Raw genomic sequence first — 13,500 nt, forward strand, 5'->3', positions numbered from 1 at the left:
ATATGTTGCCGACAGACTTCCCAAGCGCTCAGTCCAGTGCTCTGCACACAGTAAGCGCTCAATAAATACGATTGACGGATTGATTGATTCCTCGGCTCCCTCTCGCTTCTGCGTCGTCTCCGCGCTTGGATCTGTGACCTTTGGACAACTGGAATTCGTCCCACCTTCAACCGCACGGTTCTTATTGTCCACTTCCACATCTTTATTTGTTTCTATCAATGTCTGTCAGCCCCAGCTAGAAATCGGGGCAAGAAATCAGTCTAACCGACTCTTTATCATTTTTTTAAAAGGAGAAGCAGTGTGGCTCAGTGGAAAGAGCCCGGGCTTTGGAGTCAGAGGTCATGGGTTCAAATCCCGGCTCCACCAATTGGCAGCTGGGTGACTTTGGGCAAGTCACTTAAATTCTCGGACCCTCAGTTACCTCATCTGTAAAGCGTTTAGTACAGTGCTCTGCACACAGTAAGCGCTCAATAAATACGATTGAATGAATGAATAAAGTAGGGATTAAGACTGTGAACCCCCCCGTGGGACAACCTGATCACCTTGTATCCTCCCCAGCACTTAGAACAGTGCTTGGCACATAGTAAGCGCTTAATAAATGCCATTATTATTATTATTAATAGCATATGTTTGGAGCTATAACTTTTGAGGATTTGTTCTTCACTTCTCCCTCAGCCCCACAGCCTTTATGTCCTTATCTACAATTTATTTTTATTAATGTCTACCTCCCCCTCTAGACTGCAAGCTCACTGTGGGTAGGGAATGTGTCTGCTATTCTTTTCTACTCTCCCAAGTGCTTAATACAGTGGTCTGCCCACAGTTGTTATTATTATGGCATTTAAGCACTTACTATGTGCCAAGCACTGTACTAAGCGCTGGGGTAGATACAAGGTAAGCAGGTTGTCCCACGTGGGGTTCACAGTCTTATCCCCCATTTTTATAGATGAGGTAACTGAGGCACAGAGAAGTTAAGTGGCTCGCCCAAGGTCACACAGCGGCGGAGCTGGGATTAGAACCCACATTCTTTCATTCATTCATTCAATTGTATTCATTGAGCGCTTACTGTGTGCAGAGCACTGTACTAAGCGCTAGGGAAGTACAAGAGCAGAAGGAAGAAGGAAGTAAGAGAAGCAGCGTGGCTCAGCGGAAAGAGCCCGGGCTTTGGAGTCAGAGTTCATAGGTTCAAATTCCAGCTCTGTCAATCAATCAATCAATCAATTGCATTTATTGAGCGCTTAGTGTGCAGAGCACTGTACTAAGCGCTTGGGAAGTACAAGTTGGCAACATATAGAGACAGACCCTACTCAACAGTGGGCTCACAGTCTAAAAGCTGTCAACTGTCAGCTGTGAGACTTTGGGCAAGTCATTTAACGTCTCTGTGCCTCGGTTCCCTCATCCGTAAAATGGGGATGAAGACTGTGAGCCCTGCATGGGACAAACCTTGTAACTTCCCCAGCGCTTAGAACAGTGCTTTGCACATAGTAAGCGCTTAACAAATACCATCATTATTATGATTACAAGTTGGCAACATATAGAGACGGTCCTACGATTGATGATGATGAACTGTCTAGAAACCCACAACCTCTGGCTCCCGAGCCTGGGCTCAATAATTACGACTGACTACCGATTGACTCTCTAGACTCTCTCTAGGTGGACCAACTCTGGTTTTTTGGAGCTTTTTGGACAGCGCTTGCTAAATGCCACCGTTCTAAGCGCCGGGACAGAAACAGTTTATTAGGTTGGACACACACGGAGCTCACAGATTAAGTATTCTTCTCTCCCAGGCGCTCAGTCCAGTGCTGCGCACACACTAGGCGCCCCGATAAATACCACGGACCGACCGATCGCCGCAGGTTCGGGGGTGAAGCCCTCGGGGCCCCCCCGCTTACATTCCCGGTGATGACCAGGCAGCCGAGCTGGTCGATGATGAGCACGTCCAGCGGAGAGGGCGGCTGGCAGAACTTCTGCTGCAGGATCTGCAGAATGGGCTCCATGACTTTGGGGGTGTCACGCAGGGCCACGGCGATGTGCCCCAGGGCCCGGATCGTGTGGTCGGGAATCAAATGGGCGTCCCTGCCGGAGGGGAAGGGCAGACGGTCCGTCGCGGGCGGGGACCCGGCTTCCCAAGGGTTTATGGGTGCCAACCTGTACTTCCCAAGCGCTTAGTACAGTGCTCTGCACACAGTAAATGCTCAATAAATACGATTGATTGATGGATTGATTGAGGAGGCCGAGCGGGAGGGAATCTCCGGAGCTAGGGCTGGGTTCCCGACCGTTCTTCCCGCCCCATCCCGACCTGGGCAGGCTGAGCTCCCTGGAGGGTGGCATCTCGGGGGCGGGGGGGATGGCCCGCTACGGACCCCTCGCTCAGTGAGCCGTTTCCTCCCCGTCGACTCTTGACACTGAAAGGTGGGCTCTGGGGGAGTACCCCCCAGTGATACCCCCTTTCCCCGCCGCCCCCTGGGGCCGGAATCTCCAGAATAAGCAGCAGTTTGGCCTAGCGGAAAGAGCCCGGATATGGAGTCAGGAGACCCGAGTTCTTACACCAGAGAAGCAATGTGGCTCACTGGAAAGAGCACGGGCTTTGGAGTCAGAGGTCATGGGTGTGTGACCTTGGGCAAGTCACTTAACTTCTCTGAGCCTCAGTTCCCTCATCTGTAAAATGGGGATTAAGACTGTGAGCCCCACGTGGGACAACTTGATCACCTTGTATTCCCCCCCCGCGCTTAGAACAGTGCTCTGCACGTAGTAAGCGCTTAACAAATGCCATTATATATTACGCCAGCTCCACCACGTGCATGCTATTTGACAACTTTGGGGCACGTAAGTTCATTTCTCTGGCCCTCTGTGAAGTGGGGATTCATTAAAGCGGGGGGGGATAGGCCAGTGGGAGGGGTGGGTCTGAAGGGGGACGGGCCGGCTCTTACTTGTCGCTCTCCTGCGATATGTAGAGGCGGTTGGAGAGGATGGCCAGGAAAGCCTCCACGATCACCGGGTCCGTCGTCAGACCGGCTTTCAGGCACCTGCGGAAGCCCGGAGGAAGCCCGGCCCTCAGCCTCCGTCCCACCTCCCTCTCCCTGCCTTCCACGGAAAGGAGCCGGGGAACCTGGGTTCTAATCTCTGCGACCCTCGGCAAGTCACTTGACTCCTCCGGGCCCCGGTTTCCTCTACCGTAAAAGGGGGATTCGGTACCCATTCACTCATTCAATCGTATTTATTGAGCGCTTACTGTGGGGAGAGCGCTGTCCTAAGCGCTTGGGAAGTCCAGGTTGGCAACATATAGAGACAGTCCCTACCCAACAGCTGGCTCGCGGTCTAGAAGGCGGGCTCATGACGAAAATAATAATAATAGTTGCAGTATTGGTTAAGCGTTTACATAAATAAAAATGGTATTTGTTAAGCACTTACTAGGTGCCAAGCACTGTTCTAAGTGCTGGGGTAGATACAAAGTAATCACGTTGTCCCACATGGGGCTCACGGTCTTAATCCCATTTTACTGATGAGGGAACTGAGGCACAGAGAAGTGAAATGACTTGTTCAAGGTCACCCAGTGCCCCCTCCCCTTCAATCCCACCCCTTTCATCCCCCCCTCCTCTCTTTTATCCCCCTGCCCCTTCCCCTTCTCCATCCCCCCATCCCCTATATATTCCTGTATATATGTTTGTACATATTTATTACTCTATTTATTTTACTTGTACATATTCATTCTATTTATTTTATTTTGTTAATATGTTTTGTTTTGTTCTCTGTCTCCCCCTTCTAGACTGTGAGCCCGCTGTTGGGTAGGGACCATCTCTATATGTTGCCAACTTGGACTTCCCAAGCGCCTAGTACAGTGCTCTGCACACAGCAAGTGCTCAATAAATACGACTGATTGATTGACCGATTGATTCTAGACTGTGAGCCCGCTGTTGGGTAGGGACCGCCTCTATATGTTGCCAACTTGGACTTCCCAAGCGCTAAGGAGAAGCAGCGTGGCTCAGTGGAAAGAGCCCGGGCTTTGGAGTCCGAGGTCGTGGGTTCAAATCCCGGCTCCGCCACTTGTCAGCTGGGTGACTTTGGGCAAGTCACTTCACTTCTCTGGGCCTCAGTGACCTCATTTGGAAAATGGGGATTGACTGTGAGCCCCCCCCGTGGGACACCCTGATCACACTGTAAGCTCCCCAGAGCCTAGAACAGTGCTTTGCACATAGTAAGCGCTTAATAAATGCTATTATTCTTATTATTACAGTGCTCTGTACACAGTGAGCGCTCAATAAATACGACTGAATGAATGAATACCACCAGGATTATTACGTTGTACACCCCCCTGGCCTGCGTGCCGGCCGAATTGGTCCTCCCACCCCCAGCCCCGGGGGTCCCCTCCCCTTGCTGACCGGCAGATGCTGTCTATGGCGATGTCCCGCAGCTGCTCATACATGGACGGCTGGCTCTTCTTCCCCGACATCATGTTCAGGGTGGACTCCGAGTGCTCGTTTGTGACGCTGATTTTGATGTCGTTGGTGCCCACTTGACCCAGACGGACACGGAGTGGGTTAGTCAAACCGCTCCGGGTTTGGGCCTCAAAAACCCCGTCCTTTTCCCTAGGCCCAATATTGCTCTATTTATTCATTTATTTTATTTGTACATTATTCTAGACTGTGAGCCCACTGTTGGGTAGGGACCGTCTCTATATGTTACCAACTTGGACTTCCCAAGCGCTTAGTACAGTGCTCTGCACACAGTAAGCGCTCAATAAATACGACTGAATGAATGAATGAATGTTAGGTAGGGACTGTCTCTAGATGTTGCCAACTTGGACTTCCCAAGCGCTTAGTCCAGTGCTCTGCACACAGTAAGCGCTCAATAAAGACAATTGAATGAATGAATATTTATTCTACTTCTTTTATTTGGTTAATGTGTTTTGTTTTGTTCTCTGCCTCCCCCTTCTAGACTGTGAGCCCGCTGTTGGGTAGGGACCATCTCTAGATGTTGCCGACTTGGACTTCTTTTTATGTTTTTTTATGATGGCATTTATTAAGCGCTTACTACGTGTAAAGCACTGGTCTAAGCGCTGGGGAGGTTACAAGGTGATCAGGTTGTCCCATGTGGGGCTCACAGTCTTAACCCCCATTTTTCAGATGAGGTAACTGATGCACAGAGAAGTGAAGTGACTTGCCCAAAGTCACACAGCTGACAAGTGGCAGAGCCAGGATTTGAACCGATGATCTCTGACTCCAAAGCCCGGGCTCTTTCCACTGAGCCACGCTGCTTCCCAAGCGCTTAGTACAGTGCTCTGCACACAGTAAGCGCTCAATAAATACGATTGAATGAATGAATCTGGGCTCCTGAGACCATTTGGCTGGGGCCATTTCAAAATAAAAAGAGGGGCTGAATGCCATCAGGTCAGTGCCTTTGGAAGAAACACAAAAAGCAGCATGGCTCAGTGGAAAGAGCCCGGGCTTTGGAGTCAGAGGTCATCGGTTCGAATTCCGGCTCCACCACAGGCGTGCTGTGTGACCTTGGGCAAGTCACCTCCTTCCCTTCCCCTCTTCACCTGTATATATGTTTGTACGTATTTATTACTCTATTTCTAGACTGTGAGCCCACTGTTGGGTAGGTACTGTCTCTAGATGTTGCCAACTTGTACTTCCCAAGCGCTTAGTACAGTGCTCTGCACACAGTAAGAGCTCAATAAATACGATTGATTGATTGACTGAAAAATCATCAGGTTGGACACAGTCCCTCTCCCACCCGAGGCTCAGACTTTAAGCAGACCGTAAGCTCGCTGTGGGCAGGGATTGCATCTGTTTATTGTTGTATTGGACTCTCCCAAGCACTCAGTACAGTGCTTCTGGTTGGAGAAGCAGCGCGGCTCAGTGGAAAGAGCCCGGGCTTTGGAGTCCGAGGTCATGGGTTCCCATCCCGGCTCCACCACTTGTCAGCTGGGTGACTTTGGGCTAGTCACTTCACTTCTCTGGGCCTCAGTTCCCTCATCTGGAAAATGGGGATGAAGACTGGGAGCCCCCCGTGGGGCAACCTGATCACCTTGTAACCTCCCTGGCGCTTAGAACAGTGCTTGGCACATAGTAAGCGCTTAATAAATGCTATCATTATTATCTGCACACAGTCTTGTCTTATGCTGTCAAATCGTCCCGCACCCAAAGCGACACCACGGACAAATCTCTCCCAGAACGCCCCACCTCCACCTGCAATCATACTGGTAGCGTACCCGCACGGTAACACGTTCAATAAATACGACTGAATGAATGAATAAGTACTGTTCTCTCCCAAGCGCTTAGCACAGGGCTCTGCACACAGTAAGCCCTCATTAAATACCACTGACCGATCAACTGGTTTTTGACCCCCGATTAAGTGCTTTAAAGCCAATGGATACGAGGGAAACACCCTTTTTCTTCCAGGGGACTTCCTGGGATGAGAACTCGCGTCCTCTGATTTCCAGGCCCGAGCTCTTTCCATCAGGCCAAAGTGCTTCCCTAATACCGCAGTTATTCATTCATTCGTATTTATTGAGCGCTTACTGTGTGCACAGCACTGTATTAAGCGCTTGGGAAGTCCAAGTTGGCAACATCTAGAGACGGTCCCTACTCAACAGCGGGCTCCCGGTCTAGAAGGGGGAGACAGAGAACAAAACCAAACATATAAACCAAATAAAATAAATAGAATAAATATGCACAAGTAAAATAGAGTAATAAATATGTACAAACATATATACATACATACAGGCATACTGCTCTCTCCCAAGCGCTTAGCACAGTGCTTTGCACATGGTAAGCTCTCATTAAATACCACTGACCGTTCAACTGGTTTTTGACCCCCAATTAAGTGCTTTAAAGCCAATGGATACGAGGGAAACACCCTTTTTCTTCCAGGGGACTAAACACATCGTCGTTATTAGCGGTGCTTAGCAGTGTGGCCTAGTGGAGAGACCATGAGCCTGGGAGTCCTGAGCTCTGGGTTCTAATCCCGGCCCTCCCTGCCGGGAGACAAGTCACAAAGTAGATTGCTAGCGGAGCTGGGATTAGAACCCACGTCCTCTGATTTCCAGGCCCGGGCTCTTTCCATCAGGCCAAAGTGCTTCCCTAGTACCGCAGTTATTCATTCATATTTATTGAGTGCTTACTGTGTGCAGAGCACTGTACTAAGCGCTTGGGAAGTCCAAGTTGGCAACATCTAGAGACGGTCCCTACCCAACAGTGGGCTATTTATTTATTTAATTATTTAATATTTATTTTATTTGTACATATTTATTCTATTTCTTTTATTTTGTTAATATGTTTTCTTTTGTCCTCTATCTCCCCCTTCTAGCCGGTGAGCCCGCTGGTGGGTAGGGACCGTCTCTAGATGTTGCCAACCTGGACTTCCCGAGCGCTTCGTCCAGCGCTCTGCACACAGGAAGCGCTCAATAAATACGACAGATTGATTCATTCATTCATTCGGTCATGTTTATCGACTGATAAATTTATCGACTGAATGAATGAACGCATTTAGCGACTGAATGAATGAATGAATGCACGAAAAAGGGGGAGACAGAGAACAAAACAGATAAAATACATAGAAGAAATATGTACAAATAAATAGAGGAATAAATCCGTACAAACGTATATACATATATACAGGTGCTGTGGGGAGGGGAAGGAGGGAAGGCGGGGGGAGCCTCTCCGGGACCGCGGGGACCGCGCCGTGGGCGTCTCCTTGGTACCTGAGTGAGACTGGCTGTGGTACTTGTACAGCTTGACCAGAACGGGCGACGGGATGACCAGGAAGTCCTGGAGCGACGGCGTCACGGAGTGGACCACCACCGGGAATCTTTCGCAGAGGCGGCCCAGGCCCTGGGATGGAGCCCGCCGTCGGTCAGTGGCCCACGGGGACCCCGCCGGGACCACCGCGGGCAAGACGAGGGCAACCGGAGCGGCGGGGTCGGGGGAGAAGGCTGAGCGGACAGCTCCCTCACCGACACCTCAAACACCCGAGAGGCAGCGTTGCCTAATGGACAGACCCCAGGCTCGGAAGTCGGAAGACCTGGGTTCTTGTCCGGGAGATAATAATAATAATAATAATGATAATGGCATTTATTAAGCGCTTACTATGTGCAAAGCACTGTTCTAAGCGCCGGGGAGGTAACATGGTGAACAGGTTGTCCCATGGGGGGCTCACAGTCCTCATCCCCATTTTACAGATGAGGGAACTGAGGCCCAGAGAAGTGAAGTGACTTGCCCAAAGTCCCGCAGCTGACAAGCGGCGGAGCCGGGATTTGAACCCATGACCTCTGACTCCAAATAATAATAATAATAATAATGATGATGGCATTTGTTAAGTGCTTGCTATTTGCAAAGCACTGTTCTAAGCGCTGGGGGGATACAAGGTGATTCAATTGTCCCACGTGGGGCTCACAGTCTTAATCCCCATTTTACGGATGAGGGAACTGAGGCTCAGAGAAGTGAAGTGACTTGCCCAAGGTCACATAACAGACATGGGGTGGAGCCGGGATTCAAACCCATGACCTCTGACTCCAAAGCCCGGGCTCTTTCCCCTGAGCCACGCTGCTTCCGCTTCCAAGCTGGTTGGGTTGAACACGGCCGACGTCCCACATGGGGCTCACGGTCTGAGTCCCCTTTTTACCGCTGAGGGAACTGAGGCACGGAGAATAATAATAATACTGATAATGCTGGTATTTGTTAAGGGCATACTATGTGCAAAGCACTGTTCTAAGCGCTGGGGTAGATACAAGGTAATCAGGTTGTCCCACGTGGGACTCCCAGTCTTCATCCCCATTTTCCAGATGAGGGAACTGAGGCCCAGAGAAGTGAAGCGACTTGCCCAAAGTCGCACAGCTGACACGTGGCGGAGCCGGGATTTGAACCCACGACCTCTGACTCCAAAGCCCGGGCTCTTTCCACTGAGCCACGCTGCTTCCCCGTGAAGAATCAATCAATCAATCATATTTATTGAGCGCTTACTGTGTGCAGAGCACTGTACTAAGTGCTTGGGAAGTCCAAGTTGGCAACACAGAGAGACGGTCCCTACCCAACAGTGGGCTCACAGTCTAGAAGAAGTGCTCTGCACATAGTAAGCGCTCAATAAATACGATTGATTGATTAGAAGAAGTGAACTTCTTCAGGAGAAGTGAAGTGCCTTGCCCCAGCAGACCGAGCGGGGATTAGAACTCAGGTCCTCCTGGCTCTCAGGCCTGTGCTCCGTCCACTAGGTCACAGTGCTCCTGCTCTCAAGCAGGTATCGGGGGAAACTGAGCCCGCGATGAGGGGACGGGTGGGGTCGCAGAGGTGGCCACGCGCCCGGGGCGGTCCCCCCCCCCCGACGTAAGGTGAACTCTGGAGCCCATTAGGCAGAAGACTGAGCCGGTGAGGACGGAAGAGAAGTGGTGGGGCTCAGTGGAAAGAGCACAGGCTTTGGAGTCAGAGGTCATGGGTTCAAATCCCCTCTGCGCCACTTGTCAGCTGGGTGACTTTGGGCAAGTCACTTCACTTCTCTGGCCCTCAGTGGCCTCATCTGGAAAATAGGGATGAAGGCTGTGAGCCCCCTGTGGGACAAACTGTTCATCTGGTAACCTCCCCAGCGCTTAGAACGGTGCTCGGCACATAGTAAGCGCTTAATAAATGCCATAAAAAAAAAAAAGTTGCCCCCCGCGAGACCGGACGGAGTGCGACTGGGAACGTGGGCCGGACGGGAGCCGGGCGGGCGGGAGGACCCACCTGCAGGCAGCAGATGAGCAGGGGCAGGTGAGCGATGATGACTTTGCTGGACGTCTTGGACTGCAGCTTTTCGGACAGCTTGATGCAGAGGTTCTCGGCCCCTGCGGGCCGAAACGGCAAACACCGAGGCGGTTCCGAGAGAGGGAGGGAGCGTGAATGGGTGCGTTCTTGGGCACGTGCCCGCCCGCCCCGCACCCACCCCCGTCCCTCCATTCCTGACCGCAGGCCCCCGTGTATCTAGCCGTCCACACCCCCCAGGGATAATAAAAATAATAATAATGATGGCATTTGTTAAGCGCTTACAATGTGCAAAGCACTGTTCTAAGCGCTGGAGGGATACAAGGTGATCGAGTCCCATGTGGGGCTCACCTTATTAATCCCCATTTTCCAGATGAGGTAACTGAGGCTCAAAGAAGTTAAGTGACTTTCCCAAGGTCACGCAGCAGATATGTGGCAGAATCAGGACTCGAACCCATGACCTCTGACTTTAAGGGTTCGAATCCCTGCTCCACCACATCTGCTGTGTGACCTTGGGCGAGTCACTTAACTTCTCTGAGCCTGCTACCTCATCTGTAAAATGGGGATTAAGACTGTGAGCCCCACGTGGGACAACCTGATCACCCTGTATCCCCCCAGCGCTTAGAACAGTGCTTTGCACATAGTAAGCGCTTAACAAATGCCACTATTATTATTATTATCCCCATTTTCCAGATGAGGTAACTGAGGCTCCGAGAAGTGAAGTGACTTGCCCAAGGTCGCACAGCAGACCTGTGGCGGCGCCGGGATTTGAACCCACGACCTCTGACTCCAAAGCCCGGGCTCTTTCCACTGAGCCACGCTGCTTCTCTGTGGCTCTCCCCTCCCCATCCCACCCCCTGGCCCTCCCTCCTCTCCACCCACTCCCTTGTGAGCCCACTGTTGGGTAGGGACCGTCTCTATATGTTGCCAACTGGGACTTCCCAAGCGCTCAGTACAGTGCTCTGCACACAGTAAGCGTAATTGCCCACCGCTGGGTAGGGACCGCCTCTATATGTTGCCAACTTGTACTTCCCACGTGCTCAGTACAGTGCTCTGCACACAGTAAGCATAACTGCCCACTGTTGGGTAGGGACCGCCTCTATATGTTGCCAACTTGTACTTCCCACACGCTTAGTCCAGTGCTCGGCACACAGTAAGCGCTCAATAAATACGATTAAACGAACTGCGGTTTGGACTCTTACTCCGCAGGCAGTAAGCGTTCGATAAATACGCCTGCCCGACCGATTGAGGTTCCCTGATGCGGCCAAGGCGGGCGGTCCCCGGGCCGCTCACCTTGCTCGTCCTTGGCCGCCCAGACCATGAGGTCGACGCAGGCGGCGTTGGCCTGGCAGCGCAGCTTGAGGGGCCCGAGCTGCTGCTGGAGCCGCTCGGGGTCGTGCAGGATCTTCTGAAGCTCCGCCTGGCTGCCGCTGAAACGCTCCAGCACGAAGTCGTGGGTCTCCTTCACCAGCGCCGTCGGCACGTCTGAGGCACGGGGACGGAGGCGAGGGTGAGGACAGAGGTGGGGATGGTGACGGGGACAGAGGCGGGGACAGTGATGGGGACAAACCGCTACCCTGCTCGTTCAAGCTCTCATCCTATCCCGTCTGGACTACTGTATCAGCCTCCTCTCCGATCTCCCATCCTCTTGTCTCTCCCCGCTTCAATCCATACTTCACGCTGCTGCCCGGATTGTCTTTGTCCAGAAACGCTCTGGGCATGTTACTCCCCTCCTCAAAAATCTCCAATCGACCTACGCATCAGGCAGAAACTTCTCACCCTGGGCTTCAAGGCTGTCCATCACCTCGCCCCCTCCTACCTCTCCTCCCTTCTCCAGCCCAGCCCGCACCCTCCCCTCCTTTGCCGCTAATCTCCTCACCAGGCCTCGTTCTCGCCCGTCCCGCCGCCGACCCCCGGCCCACGTCTTCCCCCGGGGCCTGGAATGCCCCCAATCCCTCTGCACATTCGCCAAGCTCGCTCTCTTCCTCCCTTCAAGGCCCTACTGAGAGCTCAGCTCCTCCAGGAGGTCTTCCCACACTGAGCCCCCTCCTTCCTCCCCGTCTCCATCCCCCCCGCCTTACCTCCTTCCCTTCCCCACAGCACCTGGATAGGTGTATATATGTTTGGATGGATTTATTACTCTATTTATTTATTTATTTTACTTGTACATAGCTATTCTATTTATTTTATTTTGTTAATATGTTTGGTTTTGTTCTCTGTCTCCCCCTTCTAGACTGTGAGCCCGCTGTTGGGCTCCCCCTCGTCCCCCTCTCCATCCCCCCCGCCTTACCTCCTTCCCTTCCCCACAGCACCTGGATATATGTATATATGTTTGGACAGATTTATTACTCTGTTTATTTATTTATTTTACTTGTACATATTTAGTCTATTTTATTTTGTTAATATGTTTGGTTTTGTTCTCTGTCTCCCCCTTCTAGACTGTGAGCCCACTGTTGGGTAAGGACCGTCTCTATATGTTGCCAACTTGGACATCCCAAGCGCTTAGTACAGTGCTCTGCACACAGTAAGCACTCAAATACGATTGATTGATGATGACTCCTCTGGCCCCCAAAAGGTGACGCCGGGACCCTCCGGTCCCCATGCCCTCCTCCAAACCCCTCTCGTCAGCCCTCTCCGATCCAGTTTCCGCCCCCTTGAATCCCCCGAGGAGCTCAGTCGGTCAGTAATATTTACTGAGCGCTTACTATGTGCAGAGCACTGCCCAGTGCTTTGCACATAGTAAGCACTTAACAAATACCATTATTATTATTACTAAGCGCTTGGGAGAGCTCTCTCTCTCCCAGGTTTCCCGGGGAACTTCCGCCTTGCCTCAGCTAAAGCCGTCTACTCTACCCTAATTAATGCCCCTTGACCGCTCGGAGCACCTGGAAACACGACCTAACCGGGGTTTGACCAATGCTGTTTTCTCCCGGTTCCCCTCCTGACTCTCCCTCTGCTCCTTTTTGGACTCTTTGATCATGTTCTAGACTGTGAGCCCACTGTTGGGTAGGGACCGTCTCTATATGTTGCCAACTTGTACTTCCCAAGCACTTAGTCCAGTGCTCTGCACACAGTAAGCGCTCAATAAATACGACTGAATGAACGAATGACTGTCTCTATAGGTTGCCGATTTGTACTTCCCAAGCGCTTAGTACAGTGCTCTGAACACAGTAAGCGCTCAATAAATACGACTGAATGAATAAATTACTCAATTTATTTTATCAATGATGTGTATATAGCAATACTTCTATTTATTATGATGGTACTGGCACCTGTCTACTTGTTTTGTTGTCTGTCTCCCCCTTCTAGACTGTGAGCCCACTGTTGGGTAGGGACCGTCTCTAGATGTTGCCAACTTGTACTTCCAAAGCGCTTAGTACAGTGCTCTGCACACAGTAAGCGCTCAATAAACACGATTGTATGAATGAATGAACGACCGTCTCTATAGGTTGCCGATTTGTACTTCCCAAGCGCTCAGTACAGTGCTCTGCACACAGTAAGCGCTCAATAAATACGATTGAATCAATGACCGTCTCTATAGGTTGCCGATTTGTACTTCCCAATAATAATAATAATAATAATGATGGCATTTATTAAGTGCTTACTATGTGCAAAGCCCAAGCGCTCAGTACAGTGCTCTGCACACAGTAAGCGCTCAATAAATACGATTGAATGAATGAATGAATGTCTCCATAGGTTGCCGATCTGTACTTCCCAAGTGCTCAGTACAGTGCTCCGCACACAGTAAGCGCTCAATAAATACGATTGA

The 13,500-nt window shown here is 51.2% G+C and overlaps 1 protein-coding gene across 1 annotated transcript in view; it reads right to left on the bottom strand.

Moving 5' to 3' along the window:
* PI4KA (phosphatidylinositol 4-kinase alpha) overlaps positions 1 to 13,500 on the bottom strand; it is a 142,251-nt gene that overhangs the window by 90,496 nt on the left and 38,255 nt on the right. The window contains exons 11-16 of the mRNA XM_038762294.1: positions 11,025 to 11,216; positions 9,714 to 9,814; positions 7,703 to 7,832; positions 4,377 to 4,509; positions 2,928 to 3,023; positions 1,890 to 2,073 (exon numbers count right to left, since the gene is read on the bottom strand). Coding sequence (XP_038618222.1) covers positions 1,890 to 2,073; positions 2,928 to 3,023; positions 4,377 to 4,509; positions 7,703 to 7,832; positions 9,714 to 9,814; positions 11,025 to 11,216 — 836 coding nt within the window. The remainder of the gene's footprint in view (positions 1 to 1,889; positions 2,074 to 2,927; positions 3,024 to 4,376; positions 4,510 to 7,702; positions 7,833 to 9,713; positions 9,815 to 11,024; positions 11,217 to 13,500) is intronic.

The sequence above is a fragment of the Tachyglossus aculeatus genome, chromosome 21, assembly GCF_015852505.1.
Source record: "Tachyglossus aculeatus isolate mTacAcu1 chromosome 21, mTacAcu1.pri, whole genome shotgun sequence".
NCBI lineage: Eukaryota > Metazoa > Chordata > Mammalia > Monotremata > Tachyglossidae > Tachyglossus > Tachyglossus aculeatus.